Source organism: Triticum dicoccoides, chromosome 2A (assembly GCF_002162155.2).
Source record: "Triticum dicoccoides isolate Atlit2015 ecotype Zavitan chromosome 2A, WEW_v2.0, whole genome shotgun sequence".
Taxonomy (NCBI): Eukaryota; Viridiplantae; Streptophyta; class Magnoliopsida; order Poales; family Poaceae; genus Triticum; species Triticum dicoccoides.
In genome coordinates, this window is record NC_041382.1 from 146,611,386 (window position 1) to 146,634,578 (window position 23,193).

Below are 23,193 nucleotides of genomic sequence, written 5' to 3' on the forward strand. Positions count from 1 at the left end.
AGATACAACCGGTGGTCGCTCTCTCTCAGGGATACGAGGAGAGGATTGCCGGGTAGGATTATGCTATGCGATGCTACTGGAGATGCTACTTGAAGATGCTACTTGGAGGACTTCAATCTACTCTCTCCTACATGCTGCAAGACGGAGGCTGCCAGAAGCGTAGTCTTCGATAGGACTAGCTATCCCCCTTTTATTCTGGCATTCTGCAGTTCAGTCCACCGATATGGCCTCCTTACACATATACCCATGCATATGTAGTGTAGTTCCTTGCTTGCGAGTACTTTGGATGAGTACTCACGGTTGCTTTCTCCCTCCTTTTCCCCCCTTTCCTTTCTTTCTGGTTGTCGCAACCAGATGCTGGAGTCCAGGAGCCAGACGCCACCGTCGACGACGACCCCTACTACACCGGAGGTGCCTACTACTACGTGCAGCCCGCTGACGACGACCAGGAGTAGTTAGGAGGATCCCAGGCAGGAGGTCTGCGCCTCTTTCGATCTGTATCCCAGTTTGTGCTAGCCTTCTTAAGGCAAACTTGTTTAACTTATGTCTGTACTCAGATATTGTTGCTTCCGCTGACTCGTCTATGATCGAGCACTTGTATTCGAGCCCTCGAGGCCCCTGGCTTGTATTATGATGCTTGTATGACTTATTTATGTTTTAGAGTTGTGTTGTGATATCTTCCCGTGAGTCCCTGATCTTGATCGTACACGTTTGCGTGCATGATTAGTGTACGATTAAATCGGGGGCGTCACACTTAACTTGTTGTTGCTAAGCACACTTTATTTAATGAGTTAGCACCTAAAGTCTTTCATGCATTGGCCAAATTGTTTCATTTAAGTGGTTTGCCTAGGTTCTCGCGCTTGGCATTGGTTCTTCCTGAGGTCACCAAAGTACTCTCTTCCCTTCTTAAATGTTGTGCCATGTCATTTTTTTTATGTGGCATGCTTAGCACCCGTCCACGGTGGAGCACTGGGAAGGGCCTAATGGGCCAGTGTCGTGGGCCAGCGTCACAAGCCCAGAACATGTAAGTAAGATTGGGTGGAAATGGAATAAGGGGACACCAGCAGGGGCTTCCTGCAAAGTGGTTGACTTGCCTACCTTGCCTCCTGCGTCTCCGCCGGGTTCCCGTCGCTGCACTCGGGCCCCGCCAACTCCAAAAACCCTAACCAAGCAAGCCCACCTTTCAGTCCCAAAACCCTCCCCACACCCTTCCCGCCGCCGCACGCCCGCCTCCCGTCCGCCGCACGCCCGCCTCCCGTCCGCCGCCGCTGCTGCCGCTATGGACGCCGACACGTCGCGCCAGGTGCGCGTGCGCTTCGTCACGAAGCTGCCGCCTCCGCTCCGCGCGCCGCCCACCGCCATCGCGGTCCCCGCCGAGCTCTCCCGCATGGGCCTCTCCGAGATCGTCAACAGCCTCCTCCTCTCCGGTGAGCGCATCCGCATCCGCACCCTAGCCCTGGCCTCGGTACGACGGGGATTTTTCGTTTTCTACTAAGCCGGTCGCTCCGTTTCGCAGCCGAGCCGGACCACCAGGCGCAGCCCTTCGACTTCATCGTGGATGGCGAGCTCGTGCGGATGCCGCTCCATCAGTTCCTGCTCGCCAAGGGCATCTCGGCGGTAATGAATTCGTGTTTGGGAATTTTTAGTTTTAGAGGTGTTTCTGTGCGATGGACGTGGTTGTGAAAATTGCGTGGGGATTCTGTTTGCAGGAGCGGGTGCTTGAGCTCGAGTACATAAAGGCCGTGGCGCCGAGGAAGCAGGAGCCACCATTGCCACACGATGACTGGGTTAGCGCGGTTGATGGGTCCAACCCAAGGTATGGCTGTGGTCTTATGAGGATTTAGTTGGTCAATGGTGCTCTAATTTGTCAAGGACTTGCGGCGATGTGTCTATTGGGTACAATTGGATGAAGTGGCATTCTATTTTTGGATTTGAGGGATGCCTTGCCTTAGTTGGATAGCAAGTGGCTACTTGATGCCAAAAAAAAAACCCTGATTATGTCCATTTTCGGTTCACAGTAGGTTCTAGTTGAGCTGGCGAAGGTTAAAATGAGGATCATCATCGGTTTGCTTGCATAAATAGTTTATGAATACTTTAATAATCCATTGTTTAGATACTTCTCTATACCATGCCACACTGGCTTCCCCTGTAGAAGCAGGGGATATGTTGTGATCAAGTGGTAATACTGAGGGACGATAACATCAACTTCAAAGTAAGCTGAAATAGAGGGCAGATTCGTATTCTGACATGCTGTTGTGCTCAGGCAATGTCAAAAAACGAGTTGGTTTTCGAATATCTGTTTCCTAGGACATGCTTTAGGCAACTATCTCGTGTAAATGATATGTATCATCAAGGAAACGATTTATGAAGGTTAAAGAATCAGGATTGTACCTATGTGTCACCTGTGCAATATTTCTAGTACTTTCCTGCCAAGAAGGTTCTAAACATTCTTGAGAAGTTTGATTAGTAAGCAATAGAACGTTTATGGCTTGGATGAGGTTTTGAGTGTGACTCACCTTGCTTATCAATATTTTCGTAAGACACTTGTAAATTATTGATACAACTAAAAGGAGCTAACCCTTAAATAGCCAAGCCAAGATATATTCAAGCCTTTTAAGGCTTTAGTAAAATTTAGTTGTGTGCCTTCCTAAGCCAGAGAGTCGTGACCGAGAAATCCTAGGCTTCCCAATTACTATATCATTCTGGGGCTGGTCTTTTGTGAGTTAAAAGATTCGACATGTAACTGCACTAACTAACCCAATTGAAACCCTGTAAAAATATCCTCTTTGGTGTCTCAACCGGATCAGTATTGTACAACTATGCACTTGTTCACAGTTACATAGTGGCATCTTTGATCGTTTACTTGATATGCATAAACCCGCCTTTTTTTTTCAAGCGAACCATCTACATTGTTGACCATTCTTTGATGTTTGCTTCTTTGTGGATTCCAGTATTACTAAACCACTTATCTTTTGGCAGCTTCATATTAACAGGTTGCTATGATGGTCTTGCAAGGTGTGCATCTATCAGATCTTCTGTTTATTCTGTTTGACCCTGTTTTTTAAAAAGCGAATAAACAGTGTCAATTGTTGCATAAAAAGTATGTAGTACTTTTGTATGTCTTACCTTTTTAAATTCCATTCTTGCATAGAATATGGAAAGATGCAGCTGAATGTACACAAGTTTTGGAGGGACACAGTGGTGCAATTACTTCTGCCAGCTTCATCAATAAAGGTTACTTTACTAAAAATATTTAATATTTATTAAAATTGATATACTGGTGCATTCCTGTTGCTAATTGTTTTCCTACCATTGCCAGTATCAGGCCATATGTATCTTGAAGCAAACTAACTTGAATAATGTTGTTCCAGGAGTTGAAACTGATGGCAGTTTGCATGTTGTGACTGGCTCAAAGGATAGGTCATTGCGCCTGTTCAAGGTAAATCTACGCAGTTTTCGTTTTCCAAGACTTGTTTTATTTACGCTGTAACATATACTTCTTTCGATCTTAAATTATGCTATGCATTTCTTGAAGTTTGATACTTCAGTCACCATCGGCTCCTCGAAGCGAATTGGAGCTTACAAAATTCTTCCTGGCCATACATCATCTATTCAAAGTATTGCTGTTGACCCTTCCAGAAATATGGTAATGATTCACTTGATCTGATGTTGCACAACAATGTTATATTATTATTTTTATCCTGATTTCTTCTTCTGAACGTATTTTTCCGTACCTAGATATGTTCTGCTTCCTGGGATACCACTATTAAGCTATGGGCAGTCGAAGGATCTGAAGAAGATGGCGACACCGTCTCTGTGAAAAAGAGAAGGATGAACTCTGATGCATCTGGACCTGAAGAGTCTCAGTTAGAGGTACTTGTTAGTTATGTTGTAATCCAAATTCTTGGTTCCTATACGCGTAATGCCTGTGTGGTGAAGTATATTTATCTGTTGCTTGATATATTTAAGAAGCCAAGTACGTGTCATTCTATTTTGTGTATGTGGTGTTTTTTTATTCCATTTTGTATATGCTGTTTTTTTATTCCAGTCCAAGTAGTATGAATACACAGCAGAGGTAAAAATGGTTTGGTTCTATCAAAGTTGTAAGCTACTCTTGACTTTTTCATAGTAACTGGACCTCTTTATTCCATTTATTCACTTGAAAATGGGCCTTGGCTTGTTTTTGAAATCCTTGTGCTACAATGGATTCATTGGTTGTCATGAACTCATGTTAAATCCTGTTGAACTCACACTTTTTATCCTGTTGTACTCCAGGGTTCAGCATCTTCAACACTTCTGGGACATACACAATGTGTTTCTTCTGTTGCTTGGCCTGAGCAGCGAACAATATATTCGGCATCTTGGGATCATTCTGTTCGGCAGTGGGATGCTCAAACAGGGAGAGAAACATGGAACATGGTATGGCGAGAGAAATAGATTGCAAATTATGTAGTGCACTCTGTTGTTATCTGACTAGCTGTGAAAACAAATCATATGCTGTTTTTGTGCTAGCATAGCAGTAGGGATAGGAACAACTTTTCAAGCTGGGTGCTGATTTTCTAGTTTATCTCAGTTTTGCCTCCTGCAAACTGAAAGAGTACACACTCTATCATCAACTCATTTGTACAGTCCAAACAGTATATTTGTCCAGCGGTCATATGACTAGTGCAGCTCTATTGCTCTGTTTCATAACTGTACCAATCTTATTCTATTTTATCTCCAATCTTTCTTCCAGTTTTGTGGGAAGGCCTTGAATTGTTTGGACTGTGGTGGCGAGGGCTCTTCACTGATTGCAGCTGGTGGTTCTGACCCTGTATTGAGGGTATGGGATCCCCGCAAACCTGGTAAACATACTAAGCACTATGTTTTGTATAGCTTTGTTGGAAACACATTCAAATTAGCTCATATGTTTTCCTTTGATCAGGAACGACAGCTCCTATTTTCCAGTTCTCTTCACACTCAAGCTGGATCTCCGCCTGCAAATGGCATCCAAGTTCCTGGTTTCATTTGATATCATCCTCGTTTGATGGGAAAGTGATGTTGTGGGATCTAAGAACAGCTGTAAGATTCTGTAAATCTCATTTACTTCCTGATTTGTTCTCTTTCTTTCAAATCACTGCGTAAACATACAATTAATGGTTTTGCTCCTGCTGTAGTGGCCTCTGGCTTCTGTGGACTCCCACAAAGATAAGGTAAACCTTTTATTTTGTGGTTACCATTTCCATACTTCTAGGACAAATGAGATGCTCAACAGAACTCACTGGATGTAGGTTTTATGCGCCGATTGGTGGAAAGGAGACAGCGTGATAAGTGGTGGAGCTGATTCCAAGCTGTGTATCTCATCAGGGGTTGAGATAGCGTGACGAGGATTCCCTCCTGTATGTTCTTGTGCTATCAAGGTTTTAACCAATCTCAGTTTGAATCGTTTTAAACAATCCAGTTTTATAACCATTTATTTCGTCTTGCATAACCAGCCTTAGCTTCCTTTGTTGAACTCCTTGCATGTTTTGCAGCTAACAGCTGTTCAATCCAGACTATATTGGTTGACAAGACATCCCGAAAACCAAACCATGCCAATTATGGTTGGAAGCACGTGCACCCTATTGTCAGATCATGACTTCAAATGAAGTTGTTGCATCCTATGCCAGCGCTTGCGCATAAGTAGATCCATGTTAGGGGTCACCAGATTTTGCAATCAAGTTTTGTTTTGTGCTCCTTATTTGCTGAAACTGTGAAAAGCCAACACATTTATAACAATGTTGTGATTCATACTTCCGAGATAATTGTTCTAGCATGTTAAATTCCAGATTGTTTTTGCTTCGGCAATTTTTTGTTTTTGTTTTACTTAAGGATATACACTTGCTTGTGTCATAAGATCTCTTCTCTCTCACAGCTGACCTAACAGCTCTATGAGCTTGCACGGTGGTACCCACCCTGCACACGGCATCTGCACGGTGTCCTCAAGTGCAGCCTGCCCTTTTCCTGACCCAAATCTTGAGCAGATGTAGACTCTGAAACGCAGTGCAGACAAGGAGATGACCAAACTCGTTGCATATGGCCGGACTTTCTGTGCACGCTGCCTTCTGTACCCTATAAATAGCAAGCAGCACCTGCTATCTCTCCCACACAACACTCAAACCACACTGCCAGAGCTAGCCAGTGCACACGTCGAGCAATATGGCTACGAAAAACTCTGCTGTCTTCCTCCTCGGGCTTCTCTCTTGCGTTGCCATGAGCAGCGCGGCGAGAATTCTAGAAGAGACCATTTCTTCCAAGGAGGAGCACCAGCCCGAGGTGCCATCGCTTCCCAAAGTAGAACTGCCACCGTTCCCGGAAGTGCATCTGCCACCTAAGCCTGAGCTTCCCAAGGTGGAGCTGCCGCCGCTCCCGGAGGTGCACTTGCCATCTAAGCCTGAGTTGCCCACTGTTCCCGGGTTCCACCTCCCGGAGCCGGAGGCCAAGCCATGAGAACTGCCTTATCAATATTGTTGCCTTGTTGTACCTCCTCTGCTCCTCGTACATGTACCTATTTGTCGCGTCGTGTCCATGATCTGATTGTTTAGTTGTGGTTTTCAGCGAGTGTTGTGAGTGATCTGCTCATATGTTGGTATATATGAGAAATTTATATTTTGTTCTCACAATTACCCTTTTCTCGTAAGGGTGCTTCTTAAGTATGCATACTTCCTTACAACAATTTTTACAGCAAGCTTTTTTGACTGCATCAATAAAACATAAAAGCCCAAACATTTTTTCTTCGACCTCAAGCCGTCCTAGCTTTAACAGCTGATATTTAGAACCCACACATTGTTGTTGAGTTTGCATCAATAGTACTAATGCTTGAGTAAGAGGGTGTCTCGGGGGTGTCCCAGAATCACACTGTTCTTGGGTGCGTGGGCGTGGTAGCTCACTTCCGTGTTGTATGGCCGCTTGGTCTCTCCTTTTGTAATTTTTTTACTTGACCTGGTCCTTATTTTAACTCCATGTCGTATCCTAGCATCGAGCGAATGGAGGTGGCAGTGATCTGGGTGTCAAGTGTCAACACAAATGCCGCTGATGAGGAGTGCAGGACCACTTTTTTGTTACCTTACTCCAGATTTTTGGTGTTCCATTCGGCGGGTAAATATGTCCCAATCTGTTCTTGTGTAGGATGAAATCTATATAGGTTGGCCAAATTCAAAAGCCAAACAATAAGACAACAACAATCAAACCAACGTGACCGAGTGCTCAACACTTAAGTACCACACCGGCAGAGCAAGCAAATTAAGCAGGGTTTGTTGGTAAAGTAACTATCTTAATAATAGTACACTTCAGGACCTTGGCAAGTAGACAAGTTTGGAGACCCAAAAGGGCAATTGAACCAGACACTGAACTCAAAATTTTATCTAATTTTCATTGTCTCTACTAATTGTATCGATCTGGGAAAAATCTGACAAACGGACGTGCGCGTGTTATTCTTATAGCGTAACCTCTGGGGTGCCGCCAGTCGTCTAGCTCAGATGCTGGAGAAGGAAGAAAAGGGAGGAGTCTAGTTGGCGGCAGCTAGCAATGGCAATTGCTGATGTACAAACTTGCTTGTGTTCTTCTGCCACCTAATGGTCCCCTGGATAAGGCGTTTAGTCTTAGCAGCTGGCCTAACAATTGCGTGTCTATCCTCAACATCAGCCGCAAAAGCCGAAAGAACTCTCTAATCTCTCTTCACCCAATTCGTAAGCAGGTGGCCAGACTGAGACTCGAAATTAAAGAGCACACATAAAACCGGGAACTGCAGGTGAGTAGGTGAACAGACTCGTTGCAAAGCATTGGACCCAAGACACTCAAGCGTTTCTTAACTCTATAAATGGAATGCAGCACCTGCTATCTCTCCCACAACAAAACCACACCACAGAGCTAGCTAGTACAACCATAGTCGTCCATCAAAATGGCTTCGAGAAACACTGCTGCATTCCTTGTCGGGCTGCTCCTCTCGTGCGTCCCCATGAGCAGCGCGGCAAGAATTCTGGAGGAGGAGACAGCTCCGTCCAAAGGCGAAGAGCACCTGCCGGAGCTACCAATGCTTCCCAAGGTTGAGCTGCCACCATTCCCGGAGGTACATCTGCCACCGAAGCCCGAGCTGCCCAAGGTAGAGCTGCGGTCGTTCCCTGAGGTGCACCTGCCATCAAAGCCCGAGCTGCCAACGTTCCCGGAGGTGCACCTTCCAGCCAAGCCGGAGCTGCCTAAGGTGGAGCTGCCGCCAAAGCCAGAGATGCCCACCATCCCGGAGTTCCACTTCGCGGAGCCGGAGGCTAAGCCATGAAGACTGTCTTCACTTATCTTCTTTTTGCTCGTGCTCCTACATGTATCCTTTGCTCGTGTTGTGTCTTTCATGGGATTGTTTAGTGTGTATTTTCCGTGAGTCATTTGTGTGATATCAAGCGCTTATGTATGGCGCCTATTTAGATGGAATGTACATGAACAATAGAGATGGATGTTTACATTAACAAGGTGGCAGCTGAGTTCCACAATTAATTGAGCAACCATCTTCTTAACTAATGGAAAAGGCAAAGCTTTGCCTTATTTCAAGTACATTGATGTATACATATAATATTGTCGATTGCACACTTTTCCTTTTAACTTAAAAATATTTGAAAGCACGCTCATGCATGATTCATCCTTATCAATAATCCAATCGGAACTTTTTGCCCGATAAACCAACGCACGGAATCCTAACTCTGGCACGCAATATTTACGGCACATGCATTGTCCTTTGAGTTTGGCGTTGTTAGGCCTAGATACCTTGCGAATTAAGTAGGGTTTGGTTACCGTACGGAAATCCATGCACCATTCTGAAATTCCTAGGAGTGATATGAACAATCTCATGGGCATGAAGGTATCGGCAGGAGATGGGTGGTAGCAAATTCTTGAAATCCTGCCAGTTAGAGGGCTCAGACTTTGTTCATATTCGATGAATTCTCCTTTAAATAACTTAAAAAAAGAAACGTGAGACAACCTTGTGGAATTGCAACGACGTCTCCACCTAGGTTTGATCAATATGTAGAGCAGATCACATACCATTGGTGTATTTTGCGTAATCAATAAACCCAAATATCTTGTTATCTTCTTAATAATAGCTCAATGGTGTTAATACTCCCGGTCATAATTTTTATGTGAATAGATTGAAAATAGCTTGAAAGATGAATAGGCAACTACTAATCGAGTTTGGCGGTGGAGTTTGCTTGCTATTGGTGAGCGCTGATGCCTCCCGCATGGGTGCTTCTGCTAGGTTGCATCTTAGGTCTAGTTGCTACTTGATACACAATGTTTCTTGTTGTCATGGTTTTTTGGTTATCCTTAAATCAACCATTCTTTATATGGTTTTTGATCTAGTTTTGTTCAGTCTTGTTCTGTAAGAAATGGAGAGAAGCTCCCTGGCCTCTTAATGAAGCTTCTGTTAGAAAATATATCTAACGATCAAGCTTCCTTACCACTACCTTTGTTTCAAATTAAACTGTCAAAACGTCTTTATATTTAGGAACAGAGGTGTAGTTTTTACCGCTTGGTTTGCGTACATTATTTTTTCCACCAACAAAACATAAAAGACCATTTACCTCAACAGTCTTAACACTGGTGAGCAGGAGGGTGTCCAATTAGTGCATGCATCACCAGCATATCGAGCAAAAAGGAGGTGGTAGGGATCTGCATGTCATTTGTCAATATTCCTGCATGTCATTTGTCAATATACGATGCTGATGAGGGGGGCAGGACCATTTTTTTTAATCTTGATTCGTATTGTGGTGCTAGTACGTTGGACAAATATGTCTCAATTTGTTGTTTCGTACGATGAAATCGATAGGTTCGCAATGTTCTAAAGCCTAATAATAATGGACCCCAATCCCTGGCGACCGTTCAACAGGAGGGATGGCAAACACGAACCCCCGGAATGGTAGTTTATGTGGCTGGGGGTTACGTTTCTCAAAACTGCCGTGGCAGTTTGTTTAAAATGCGGGAAGTTTTGAGCAGAAACAGTTCTGGGGCCGTTCGACGGGATTTGGTCTCTGACAAACGTTCGCCAGATAGCTTTACCGATAATAATATAACAAATTACCAAACCAATGTCATAGAGTGCCCGACTATAAAATATTTTACCGAGACCCCACATTAGCATAGTGAACACATCTCTAGTTAAGTGCTCGAGCAAGCAAACTATCAAGATTTGAAGCTCAAGTAACTTAACTATCTTAATAATAAATATGGAGACAAATAGGCAATAACTTTCCTGCCACGATCAACAACGATATGTTGGATATGACCAGCTAAAGCCAAACCATGCCAATTATGGTTCGAAGCATGTGCTCTCTATATTGTCAGATCAAAATGTCAAATGAAAATTTGCCGCCTTAGAGCATCTCCAGCCGTTGGCCCCTCGGGAGGCGCGTAAAATCGCCGCCTGGGGACGAGCCGGCGCTAAAATTGGCGTGGGGGCGAGCGGCTGTCGCCCCCAGACGAGGATTTTTTTAAAAAAGGGGGATTCGGCAAAGTTCGGCAAATTGGACAAAACGTTCGGCTAAAGTTCGGCAAACTTGACATATATTCGACATGTTCGATGTTACATAAGTTATTTAAAAAGAACCCAACTAAGGGGCGAAGAAGTCGCTGAGCGCGGCGAAGTCGCTGATGTCGCCACCATCCTCCTCGTCGTCGGCGGCCTTCTCCTTCTTGACGTGGCCGCCCCTGCTGGACCCCTGCCCGGCGTCGCCCTGGCGGACCGGTGGCGGCGCGTGTTGTCGTTGCTGTCGTCGAGGACGACTATGCCTCCCTCGTCCCGGCCACGGCGCCGAGCTTCGAACCGCTCGTAGGCGAGGCGCTCCAGCTCCAGCTCCGTGCGTGCCCAGTCTTCACGCGCCCATTTGAAGGCCGTCGCATCGTCGACCTCCTCCTCCTTGACGCCGCTGGTGAGCCTGGGCTCCGTCTTCACGACGGGGAGCCCTAGCTCCGTCTTGACGGCGGCGAGCCCCGACTCCGTCTTTGGCTTGACGTAGCGCGGAGGAGTCGAGGAGGAGGCGCGCCTGCCGTCCTCGTTGATGACGATGCCAGCGTTGTGGGTGCATCGGTCAAGCGGTGTCTCCGCGGCGGGCTCGGCCTTGACGCCGAACAGCGCCAGCGAGCCAGAGGAATGGGAGGAGGAGCGGAAGGAGGACTGAGAGGAGGAAGACGAGGAGGAGCTGAACCTCCTAGGCACCCATTGCCAGGCGCTCCGACGGGCGGGCGGGGCGGCCGCTGCGGCTGGGTATGCCAGCGGCGGGTTATTGCCTCCCTCGAGGTATGCCAACACCTCGTGGAGTGTGCGCCCGGGGCGCCTCACCATACGCGGCGTCCATCGCTGTTCTTGACGCCGCCCACCACTGACGCCCCGTTGGTGGGCGCCAGCCGCTGTGCCTGCTGGTGCTGGAAGTACACCGCCCACGACGCGTGGTTGTCGGCGGCGTACTGGGGGAGGGCGCGCTGCTCCTCCGGCAGGGACGCCCGCACACGGTTGACCTCGGCGGTGAAGATGCGAGGGCGCGCATCGACGTCGGGCACCGGGGGGATGGGGACGCCCCCGTTGCCGAGCCTCCACCCCATCGGCCCGACACGCATGTCCGTCAGCACCGGGTTGTTGGCCTCGAAGAGGAGGTACGCCTCCCACTTGTGGACCGAGCGGCGGCCGAAGCCGTTGGCCGCCACTGCATCGCCCGGGAAGCGTTCGACCATCGCTGAGAGGGAAGAGAAGGGGAGGAAATGGGAGATAGGCAGAGCTCGGTGGCAGAGGGGAGAGAGGCAGAGCTCGGCGACTGGTTTGGGCTCGGGCTGGTGTGGCCAGCGGCGAGGGATAGCCGCTGGTTTTATAGCCCCACGCCGTGTGTACGCGTGGCGGGAGGGGAGGCGTCGCCGCGCCCGCCCGTGACGCGCCACCTGTGAGGAATGCATGGCAAGGCTAACCGGCGGCAGCCTTGCCATTGATTTCCCGCGGGAAACCGAGTCGTTCTGGGGAAGATAAGGCGCGTGTCGCTGACTGGACGGGCCCGCGGCTCTCTCGTGCCAAAACCGCTCGTCCGAGCACCCCCGGGTGTCCCCAGCGCGACGGGTTTGGCCTGGGGCCGCCGGTGCCAGTTTCGGCGCAAACCGGCGAAAAACGGGCTCCTGGGGCGCGACTGGGCCGATTTTTGGGCACCGACGCGAGAAAATGCCTGGGAAGGGCCTATTGGGGGCGCGGCTGGAGATGCTCTTAGTGCCAGCCCTTGCACACAAGTAGATCTACGTTAGGGACCGTCAGATTTTGCAATCCTATTTTGGTTTGTGCTTTTTAGGGCATCACCAATGCCGACCTTCAAATCGCTACATACGTTCAGACCACGCAGTCCAGGTGTGTTGTGCCATCCAACACTGGCCTGTATCACGCTGTCGTGCGGTCCGTACGCATTTTCTCGCGCAAACCAGAGAGAAATGTGGGGGGTTTTATAGGTGTCCAGGCCGCTGCCACGCCCTCTCCAAACCCCACCCGCCTCTCCCGCGCTCTCCATCAAATGGTCGCACCACTTGCCGCGCCGCATTCATGCTAGCCTAGAGCATGCAACGGCCGAAATTGATGCCCGCGATTCGGTCGGACGGGAGGGCTGCACAAACACATGCGACCTCTCGAGCGTCGCCGCTTCAATGCAGATGCCGCGTCCCGAGAAATCAACTCCGTCTGCTGCGCCGCATTGAAGTGGGCTGACCGTCCCTTCGCCTGGCCTGGCCGTGGCTATTTAAGCCGTGCACCGCCAACACATAGAGCAACACCCTCCCTCCCCGAGTACCGTCCTCCTTCCCCTCTCCCTCCCCGTCACCTCGCCGAGCCCTTCCACCTTCCCAAGCCCAGCGGCGACGCCGAAGTCCTGGTTCTCCGCGCCGGTGGAAGTTCTTCAAGCGGATGGTGGCGTCGCTGCCCTCGCTCTTTGGACCATCCATCTCCACGATGACGATCTCCTTCGGCAAGGAGGACATAGTCATCTCCTCCGGCGACGAGAAGGACTAGACGCAGCAGCGGCCCCGTCTCCACTCGTAGGCGGCTTTAACGGACGAAGAATCCATCTGTCAGATGGAGATCATGACGTAGTGTTTGCTCCGTCACATGGGCCCGGTGCCACCATGGCGCGCGTGAAGGAGGAGCCACCGTCCCTGCCACGCGTCCGCGTAAAGCAGGAGCCAGCATCCCCACTCCGACAGGTGAAGGATGAGCCGGCGTCCCCGCCGCGCAACTGCGGCCTCTGCATCGGCGGCCGCGTGAAGGAGCTGACGTCTCGCCAACACCTTCGCCGTGTGAAGGATGAGCCGCGTCGCCCCCGCCGCACAGCCGCTACACGCAGGTTGACTTGCCGTCGTCGCTACCACGACGCCACCGACGCCTGATAAAGGAGTAGCCATCGCCTGCGATCCTGAAGGCGCGTGGCCGCATCCTCCACTACCTCGGAGGAGATGGTTACGGCGGTGCCTCGGGCTTGAGGGCTGTCGTGTCCGAGGTGGAGCGCGCCGTGAGGCAGCAGACATGGTACGACCGGCGCAATGCTGGTCGCAGCTCCACATTCGCCAAGAGCGATGTGGCGCCGGAATGGGTCTGCAACGACCTTGACCTCGCCGCCGCGTGGGCGCTTGATCGGTCCATCACCAACGCGGACACGACCACCAGGCGCCGCCGCCGCCTTGACAGCGAGCTCGCCAAGATCGCCGAGGAGTGGTTGCTTAGTGACTGCTCGGCCAACACCGGCAGGGGCAAGGCCGCCGCCGGGGCTCCTCCGGCGCCGTTGGCAGTGTTAAAATTGTGTCGAATATTGTGTACAAGATAGGTTACAGTTGGACTATGAGTTGTATTGCGTATACATAGGATGTGGAGTCGTGTCCTAGTAGGACACTTGTATCCTAGGCCTCTCATATATAGCGAGGGTAGAGACACGATATAACTAATGCCAACATAATAGCACCGAAACGCAGGGGAAGCCGGCGGCATGTGCCGGTGTCCAGGGCGACCGGGTGCGGTATTGTAGCGGTGTCATGGGGAGGAGCGCCCATAGTCAAGCCCTGGGGATATAGCCATATCGGTGAACCTCGTTAACAAATCTCGATGTCGTGCCTCGTATGATTGCTTGGTCCTCAGATGATTCACGAAGTGCCTCGGATTTATTCTAATAAGTGATATCAGAGCTAGGTTGTTTGAAGGTGTTGATCGCGTTGATATGCGAGAGCAATCAGAAGCGCCGTATCGCGGCAAGCGGTGAGTTCGCAATCTCGACGAGATCGGACTGCAGTAGCGGCGGATAGTACGGTCGTGTGTGCACAGAAAGCTCGACGTGCGGCGATGAATCAGAAGATAAATCGGGCGAGCGTACAACGGAAAAGCATGCTAGCGGCGGCGGATCACAAGGAACCGCTGGGCAGCAGCGTCTGTGCAGGCGACGGCTGTCGTGCGCTAGAGCTACGTGTGCAAGCAAAGAGCAAGCTGGAGATTTGTTTGGAAAACAAAACTGGACCGAGTCCAGAACTAAGTCCTCGTGTTCGACTGGGAAACCTACAGGTGCGCTACTAGGTAGCAGCAAGGGTCGGGTCACCGTACAGGACAGAGGCAGCCAGGTCCAAATCGGAAGGAAGAAAAATCCATTGATGATACGCATCCATCGGAAGGCAAGCACAAGGCAAAGCAAAGCTAGCATTGGAGTTTTGTGCAAGGAAGCCGAGCCACCACGTGAAGGCTAAAGATTATAATTCTTTTGGTTTTGCTAGTAGTACCCGGAGGTTTTGTCCATGTGCTTGGGGTATCGCGTGAAAAGCTTGAATAATTTTTCGCAGGGTCAGCCATACAAAGACCCATGGCACCAACGGGTACCAAGTTTGAGGTGGAGAAGTTCACGGAACTGAAAACCTTGGGTTATGGCAGATAAGGATGAAAGATTTGTTGGCACAACAGAAATGCTTGAAGGCGTTGCGGGAAGTCATGTCAGCGGTGATGGAATTATCATGCGATGGATGGAAATTCATGGAATGGTTTGGGAGCCTGGGTCAGACTTGTCAGTCTGACGGATCGACGCAAAGTCGGTTGGTACAGAAGACGGTGGTGGGATCGGCGACGACATAGGTGTGTGATGCTGATAGTGACCGACTTCTGGGGCGTGGTAACACGTGGCGCAGGCCCGAGGGCTTGTGCAGCTTCGACAAGACTATGTCGCGGGGTTGATTCAAGACGATGCACATGAGAGCTTGAAGTTGACTGCGCGCGAGGGTGGACTGATCATCTACCATAGAGTCATGTTGAAGGTGGAGCTGGATTGAGGAGCTACGGTGTAAGGATCCAAAGAATCGAAGCCTATTCAGTGGGAAAAGCGAGTGACACGTTATTTGGACTGAAGCCCAGTGGTCTGATGGAAGCGTGAAACTCGTCATCGGTCGGTGATGATCGGTGGTACTCTGCAGTGGGGGTTGAGTGGTGTGGTTTCACGATCCTTGAGACTCAACCGGGACAGCGGAGGCTCGACGCGGTAATAGCGGCGAGGCGTGTGGTATGCACGGGACATGGAGACGGTCCAGGGCTCTGGTGGTCATACATGTGGTGAGACAACTGCGAATTTGACTCGGGATGACAACAAGCAACGGTGAAATTTCTTCAAGTTTCAGACAGGTGGTCAATAAAGGAGCGGTGATGTTAAGTTCAGGTAACTCTTATGTGTGACACCCAATATGTGATTTGTTCACTTTCATGCAGGTCAGTGATCAGTGCGTGATGGCGTTGGACTGATACTCTGGAAGTTGGGAGCACCTAGAGTAACAAGGAACTTAATTTGCTCGAACGTTGACTGTTGTCAAGAAAAGAAGGGACTACAAGTTGCAGGTGGAGTCACATGGAGTCTTTAAAGTAGCAGCGGTATTCATGAGATAAGCTCAAGTCCAATGTACATGAAAGTTTGATGCATTGACGAATTCAAGGTGATGAAGAATATTCGCCAAGGTGGAGTTTGTTAAAATTGTGTCGAATATTGTGTACAAGGTAGGTTACATTTGGACTATGAGTTGTATTGCGTATACATAGGATGTGGAGTTGTGTCCTAGTAGGACACTTGTATCCTATGCCTCTCATATATAGCAAGGGTAGAGACATGATGTAACTAATGCCAACATAATAGCACCGGAACGCAGGGGAAGCCGGCGGCATGTGCCGGTGTCCAGGGCGACTGGGTGCGGTATTGTAGCGGTGTCATGGGGAGGAGCGCCCATAGTCAAGCCCCGGGGATGTAGCCATATCGGTGAACCTCGTTAACAAATCTCGGTGTTGTGCCTCGTGTGATTGCTTGGTCCTCGGATGATTCACGGAGTGCCTCGGATTTATTCTAACAGGCAGTGGCCAAGGCGGCCCTCTGCAACGTGCAACAAAAGGTGGAGTGGCTCCTCCGCGAGCAGCAAGCAGCCGCCGGACAAGGCTGTCACAACCCTCCGGCATCCTTGCGCCGCTGGAGGGACGACGATGGCACGGACAGCGACAATGATGCGGCAAGACAGGGCGACCATGCTTACGAAGTGGTCGTCCGATATTGAGTTTAGTTTTTTAGAGTTTTTAGTAAAACGGTCGAAAAATCGTCTGTTTATGTAAATTATATCCGAACTCGAATGAAATCCGTTTGGTTTCATGAATTTTATCCGGTTAGTTTGAACCGTTGTTGAAATGTATGCAGGCAGCGCTGGATGACAGCCCCCGGCACAGTGTCCGCGGACTGGTCCCCTAATGTTCGCGGACAAATGCCGGAGCAATTTTATTTTTTGACCGGAAATACTGGAGCAAATTTGCGGGCCAGCATGCCCTTATATCTGGAAACTCTAAAAAAACGACATATTATAACAACTAGATGATGCCCCGCACGTTGTTGCGGGAATGTTTCCAATATTTCAATAAGATTTTGATTATATGGAACATGAATTCTTGAAACAATAGTTTCTGAAAGTATATAAGAATTAAATGTAAACAACATAATAAAATGGAATTTTACATGCATGCATGTTGTAGTGGATTTTTAATATGCATAGTTGCATGTTAAGGTGGACCTTTTCTTATGCATGTTGAATGATGAGGTGGCATGCTTGCATGTTGAGAGAAATATCTTAATGGGGGCTAGCTATTTAGATATAGAAGATGTTGTGATTTATATTCCGAGTTAATTAATAGCCTGTTAACCTCCAGGCTGGTTTTGCTTCGGCAAAAAATATTTGTTTACTTGCATTGCCTGTTTTGTTGAACCCTTGGACATAACGTTTCGTCTTCACAGCTGACCTAGCATTGTTGATGTTTTGAACGGTCGTACCTGCCCTGCATGCAGCTTCACGGCGTCCACTACTGCAGCCCAAACAACCAGAGTGCTATTTACTGTCCCTCACCCAAAATCTTGTGCAGATATGGACTCAGAAACACGTACATTGGACAAAAGTGCAGACAAGTAGATGAACAAACTTGTTGCAAAATCTGTACTCTCTCCCCACGCGGCCTTTTGCACCCTATAAGTAGCCAGCAGCCCCAGCTATCTCTCCCACACTCAAACTGCACTGCCAGAGCTAGCCAGTGCTGCACATGTCTAACACTATGGCTCCAAAAAACTCAGCTGTCTTCCTCCTTGGGCTTCTTCTCTCATGCGTAGCCATGAGTAGTGCGGCGAGAATCCTTGAGGAGACAGCTCCGTCAAGGAAGAGCACCAGACCGTGGTGCCACAGATTCTCAAGGTAGAGCTTCCACCATTCCCGGAAGTGCACCTACCACCTAAGCTTGAGCTTCCCAAGGTGGAGCTGCCGCCGGTCCATGAGGTGCACCTACCACCCAAGCCGGAACTGCCTAAGGTGGAGTTGCCAACGTTCCCAGAGGTTTACCTGCCACCCAAGCCGGAGATGCCCAAGGTAGAGCTGCCAACGTTCCCGGAGGTTCACCTGCCACCCAAGCCGGAGATGTCCAAGGTGGAGTTAACGCGGAAGCCCGAGATGCCCAAGGTGGAGCTTCCACCAAAGCCCGAGTTGCCCACTGTTCCCGTGTTCCACTTCCCAAAGCCGGAGGACAAGCCATGAGAACTGCCTTCTCATATTGTTGCCTCGTTTTGCTTCGCTCGTACATGTACCCTAGTGTTGTGTTGCGTCGACGGTCTGATTGTTTAGTCGTGGTCCATGATTCATTGTGAGTGATATATATATATATATATATATATATATATATATATATATATATATATATATATATATATATAGAGAGAGAGAGAGAGAGAGAGAGAGAGAGACACGCACATACACACCTAGGTGTCCCATAAATGTAATCTAATTATATGGGACACCTAGGTGCCAGGTGCCTGTTATAGTAAGTGATATTCATTATGCATGATGTACAATCCGCGACACATGATTTTCCAAACTTTGTTTGCATGCTCTATCAGCTCTAATGGGCAATTATTGCTTTCCAAAAACAATATCCTACTACTTTCCTTGCAATGATTCTTTTCCAAACAAAAAAGGTATGCATATACGCTCTGATTTTTTTAAGGTATTAGATATGACCAAATAATACGAAATATTGTCGCAAATGTTTGTATGTGTAATTACGACGTATATTATGCATTCTTCTGATGTTTTACTTTTCAAGGTATGTAGTGTTAAAAAAATTAGGGCCGTGTCACACTTTTTGGCGACTAATATTTCTATTCAAAATAAGGCCACCAGATAATATAAAATGTAATCTAATTATATTTTACTTTTCGAAATATATATGATGCATGCTGAATATCCACACATGATCTTTTCCTATGTACATATACCCACACACAATTCTTTTTAGTTTTCGGAATGTACTTTGCATGCCAATACCCATACGTGAGTTTTCGTACGTACATGGACCTAACATATCATACCTGCATACCCTTTTTCAATACATGCATGCTTTGAAGATATACATAAAACTGATATACTTTGAACGATATATAATCCAAAAAATTATACACCATTTTTAACACACGCAAATTATTTTGAGACATACCGATAAATGATATTGGAGATATACCCAGAAATAGTACAATTTACATATACGACAGATATTGACCAGATATATGAAAAAGTTAGTACGTGACTAGGTATACAATTTTTATAGGTATATGAATTAGTACGTGACTAGGTATACGATTTTTATAGGTATATAAATTAGTACGTGACTAGGTATATGAATTAGTACGTGACTAGGTATACGATTTTTATAGTTATATAAATTAGTACGTGACGAGATATATGAATTTTTATAGGTATATGAATTAGTACGTGAATTTTTATAGGTATATGAATTAGTACGTGCCAAGGTATGTAAAAAAATAACACATCAATAAAATACACGTACCATGCATGGATCATTAATTGTTGATTTTCTCTCTCTTATTTAATGAGGGCATTAAGTGTCCAGATCAAGCAATAGTTCTTTCTTAACTAAAGTGTCAATGTTTAACCCATTAGTTCTAGTACTAATACAGGTGCACGCATCTTAGTGTAATTTGACGGTTTGTAGGCAAGGTGCCCAGGCACCTAGGTGCCCCAAATGGCCCATGCACCCGAGGTAACCCACATATATATATATATATATATATATATATATATATAGTGTTACTATTCATCATTTAGGGTGCAGAATAAGTTATTCTTCATACGAGGTAATTTTACGATCGTTTCCTAAATAAATTACATTTAGAATATAAATAGTTACATGCATATTGATTCAATATGTAACCTTTGGTATAAAAAACAAAAATATAGGTTATAAGATCAGAAAAATCACATTTTATGTATGTTTTATATTATATTTTTACATTCGTAATTTTACGTAACATAAGATAAGATCTCTGTTAAATATGTTTTGGTCTCACTGTTAACCATTTATCATAAGATCACTTGAAAAATATGCATGCTTCCTTGCTTACTACAGTTTTCAGCGCAAGATTTGTTTGCGCCTATCATTTTCCCATTGACAAAACGTAAAAGCCTACACATTTTTTCTTCTACAACACCTGCTATTTATGGCTAACGCACTGTCATTTTTGAGTTTGCATCATCGGTCGTACCCTTGGTGAGCAGGAGGGTGTCAATAGAGCGGCCAACTGGTGCATGCATGATTGACCGAGTGAACCATGGTGGCAGGAATTTGAGTGTCAAGTGTCAACACAGAAGGCGTTGATGAAGGGTGTGCGGGACCATTTTTTTTTACGTTAATACGAATTGTGGTGTTTGGTTCGGTGGGAAAATATGTCCCCATATGTCCCAAAAGACAAATAATAATAGTACAAAAAACAACCATAACAACATTACCGAGTGCCCAACTATCCTGAATATTGACTGAGACGCACACTGGCACAGTGAATACATCACTACTTAAGCGACCAGGCTGCCAGATTAAGTAGGTTTGAAGCTGAAGCAATAACAATCGTAATAGAAGTTTTGGCCGGTCACTGCCACCGTTGTCGTCTCACCTGTCTACTCTCTCTCCGTCTTATCTTAATTAATTTATGACATGAACTTAATAGTACTCTCGAGACAAATGGTCAACTACCAACTTCAGGGCCTAGGTGATCAGGGTGGACAATTTTAGAGACCCAAAATAGTATTTCACTGTGTGCATCCTTTATTTTTATTTTTTTTTGCCAAAAGCATCATTCATGTCTTCAGCGTATTGATGCAGAGATCAGTAGCTCTTTTCGATACCAATAAATTTTGTTTATTGAGAAATTGAATTCCATCTAGAAAAACCGAAGGACCAGATGGTCACGCATTAGTCTTACAACATCACCGTTTGGGTGCCGCTAACCGTCGAGCTCGGATGTGGGACAGGGGCGGAGCGAGAAAATTTGACCATTGGGTTCACTCCATGAGTTATTGTGAGAACTTGGTACTAATTTGTGAGGTTTATAGTATAATTTTAAATTCTCTTACAACAAAGTTATAGCACCAAAAACAACATAATGAATAGAAATATGGTACTCCCTCCGTTCATTTTTTAAGTCATTTCAAACAACTCAAAATAGGTTGTTTTGTACATTGTCTGAAATGTCTTCAAGGTCTTATAAAAGTGATCAGAGGGAGTATCACATATCACTCATTATGTTGCTTTAAAATCTGAAGAGTGTAAGACATACCGGTTCAATAAAATTATAAAATCACTTATAGCCTACCTGTATGAATAGTAGGCTTCAGGTGGTTAGCTGACCTTTGATGCACTTAGCCTATGTCTAATTGATGACCTTGATGTACTTGTATCATTATCTCGATCTGGTGACCGAGTTTTCTTCGAAAAATATCGCTCCATAGCATAGATCAATCAAAGTTCATGGAGAAAAACAGATAAAAAAACTATGGCAAAAATTCACTATCACACTAGGTTATTAGGCTAGGTAGAACATACATAGGAAAGAGGCTTAATGGTTCAGCGCCCAAAAACATTGCACCCAACCCGTACAAGCTCGCGTCGAGAAAAAATGCATCGGTTGCAGCTGCGCTAGCCAATGGCAACTGGATGAGAGGGCTGCAGCAGCTGACAACAACTACAGACCTTCATTGCTTCTTTTATCTCTGGCAACATATTCAACAAGTCAACCTCACTGATGAACCAGATGCCATCTGCTGGAAGACCTCAGCATCAAATCTTTACTCTGCATCCTCGGCATACGACCTTCAATTCTTGGGCTCCATCAACCGTCCTGCCCTGGACATATGGCATGTCAAGTCTGAAGGAAAAGTGAAATTCTTCACCTGGCTGCTGGCGCAGAACAGGCTTCCCACTATCGATCGGCTGCGAGCCAGAGGAAGTAACATCGATAACATATGCTCTCTCTGTGATCAGACTGCAAATGCGGCTCATTTGTTTTGCCACTGTCCCTTCACTTCTGAAGTCTGTTTCAAGCTGCACTGCACCCTGCAATCCAGTCAAAATGCTGCTGCAAGCTTCAACAACATGCATTTCCTCACTGCTCAGGATTGGTGGACTCATTACAGCTCTGGCCCCAAGAAGAATGCCCAACAAGCCATGTATTTTGCGTGGAACATTTGGAGTGGAACATTTGGAATGAACGTAACCGGCGGCTCTTCAAGCACATCTCTTCGACTGCTGACGAGGTTGTCGCCTTAATTGTCTGAGACTTAAATCATGTACGTGTAGCCTTCTGTAGACCACCCCTTGAACCAGACTGAGGTTTCTCCCTTTTGTAACTTATACTCTGCCAATGGCAACCCTCTTTTACATTCTTTATCTATAACTAGATGACCCGTTGCGCCAATGGCGCAAAGGGCGATAGCAAGCCAAGTATTGTAAGAGGGGTGATAGGAAAATTCAGGCACATACCGAAATAATAAATACTTACTGCTGGTAGATAGATACTTAGTGATGATACAGTGTTATAGAAGTTTTTTATCAATTATTTACAATGTTATTAGGAAGCAAGGTAGATACCCAGAGATACATCTTATGAGGCAACGAACATTAGATGGAGTCATCGTTGCACGTTTCATGAATATTGAAAACGGCTTTGCTGTCCAGGCAACCTTTATTAGTGCTAAAGCCTGGGTTTGTTCAAAACACTGAAAGTACAAGCGTATGAGGACAGCAACAGGGTAGCAGTCTTCACTTGTCCTTGCGAGTGGTGGTTTTAGTATCCACAGCAAAGGCTTGGGATATACTGGAAAGCAAGCGGACATCCTTCAAACTGGTCTAAGAGGCAGCAGATAGCAAGTAAAACAAAAAAAAAATCAAACTGAATTCAGACCATAGACCATCAAGTTCGCGCCGAGGGCCAACGACCTGGCCGCCACCCCAAACGTCCGCGGTCGCCGCAGCTTGCCAGCTTTCCTGTCGCTGCAACTTGCCAGCTTTCCCTCGGTGACCTCCTCCGACTACCCACCTGCACATAGAGCAGCGCAGCCTCCAGCTCCAGCTCCAGCCTCAAGCTTTCACATTTCCACAAAGTAGTTTCTATCCAGAATTTAATCATGTACAACCAGACCACTCAACTAAGTTACAAACAAAGGACAATTAATGGAATTACTATTTATAAGAACATCATATGTGTATTTCACACAAGACACACTGCCAAGGTAAGGGTAAATCTGGTTACAACACAACAGAAATTACATAAAAGCAAGTTGTTAAAGATAGAAACAGAGAAA

General features: G+C 46.8%; 2 protein-coding genes across 3 annotated transcripts; both read left to right on the plus strand.

Annotated features, from left to right (window-relative positions):
• The first annotated feature begins 1,086 nt into the window (after nucleotides 1-1,086).
• Nucleotides 1,087-5,806, plus strand: LOC119353891 (ribosome biogenesis protein WDR12 homolog). Of its 2 annotated transcripts, none has more exons than XM_037620589.1 (14): nucleotides 1,087-1,427; nucleotides 1,517-1,617; nucleotides 1,710-1,816; nucleotides 2,980-3,015; nucleotides 3,152-3,234; nucleotides 3,372-3,439; nucleotides 3,536-3,646; nucleotides 3,739-3,873; nucleotides 4,276-4,419; nucleotides 4,736-4,844; nucleotides 4,925-5,061; nucleotides 5,157-5,192; nucleotides 5,271-5,378; nucleotides 5,514-5,806. In XM_037620589.1, the coding sequence occupies exons 1-13, from the start codon at nucleotides 1,280-1,282 to the stop codon at nucleotides 5,361-5,363; spliced, it is 1,308 nt and encodes a 435-aa protein (XP_037476486.1). In that variant the 5' UTR covers nucleotides 1,087-1,279; the 3' UTR covers nucleotides 5,364-5,378; nucleotides 5,514-5,806. The 2 variants fall into 2 exon arrangements, with proteins under 2 accessions (XP_037476486.1, XP_037476485.1); XM_037620588.1 differs by having other exon boundaries at nucleotides 1,089-1,427; nucleotides 5,271-5,399.
• A 2,062-nt stretch (nucleotides 5,807-7,868) lies between these two features.
• On the plus strand, nucleotides 7,869-8,525 carry LOC119353892 (protein PELPK1-like). Its single transcript, XM_037620590.1, has one exon. The coding sequence runs from the start codon at nucleotides 7,919-7,921 to the stop codon at nucleotides 8,291-8,293; it is 375 nt and encodes a 124-aa protein (XP_037476487.1). The 5' UTR covers nucleotides 7,869-7,918; the 3' UTR covers nucleotides 8,294-8,525.
• Nucleotides 8,526-23,193: the final 14,668 nt, after the last annotated feature.

What these genes read in the sequence shown, in the direction of transcription:
- LOC119353891 (XM_037620589.1), top strand. Translation starts at nt 1,280, where the DNA reads ATGGACGCCGACACGTCGCGCCAGGTGCGCGTGCGCTTCGTCACGAAG. An exon ending in TCGCCAAGGGCATCTCGGCG is followed by an intron (nt 1,618 to 1,709) that starts GTAATGAATTCG and finishes TTCTGTTTGCAG; the next exon opens with GAGCGGGTGCTTGAGCTCGA. An exon ending in TTGACCCTTCCAGAAATATG is followed by an intron (nt 3,647 to 3,738) that starts GTAATGATTCAC and finishes TTCCGTACCTAG; the next exon opens with ATATGTTCTGCTTCCTGGGA.
- LOC119353892 (XM_037620590.1), top strand. Translation starts at nt 7,919, where the DNA reads ATGGCTTCGAGAAACACTGCTGCATTCCTTGTCGGGCTGCTCCTCTCG.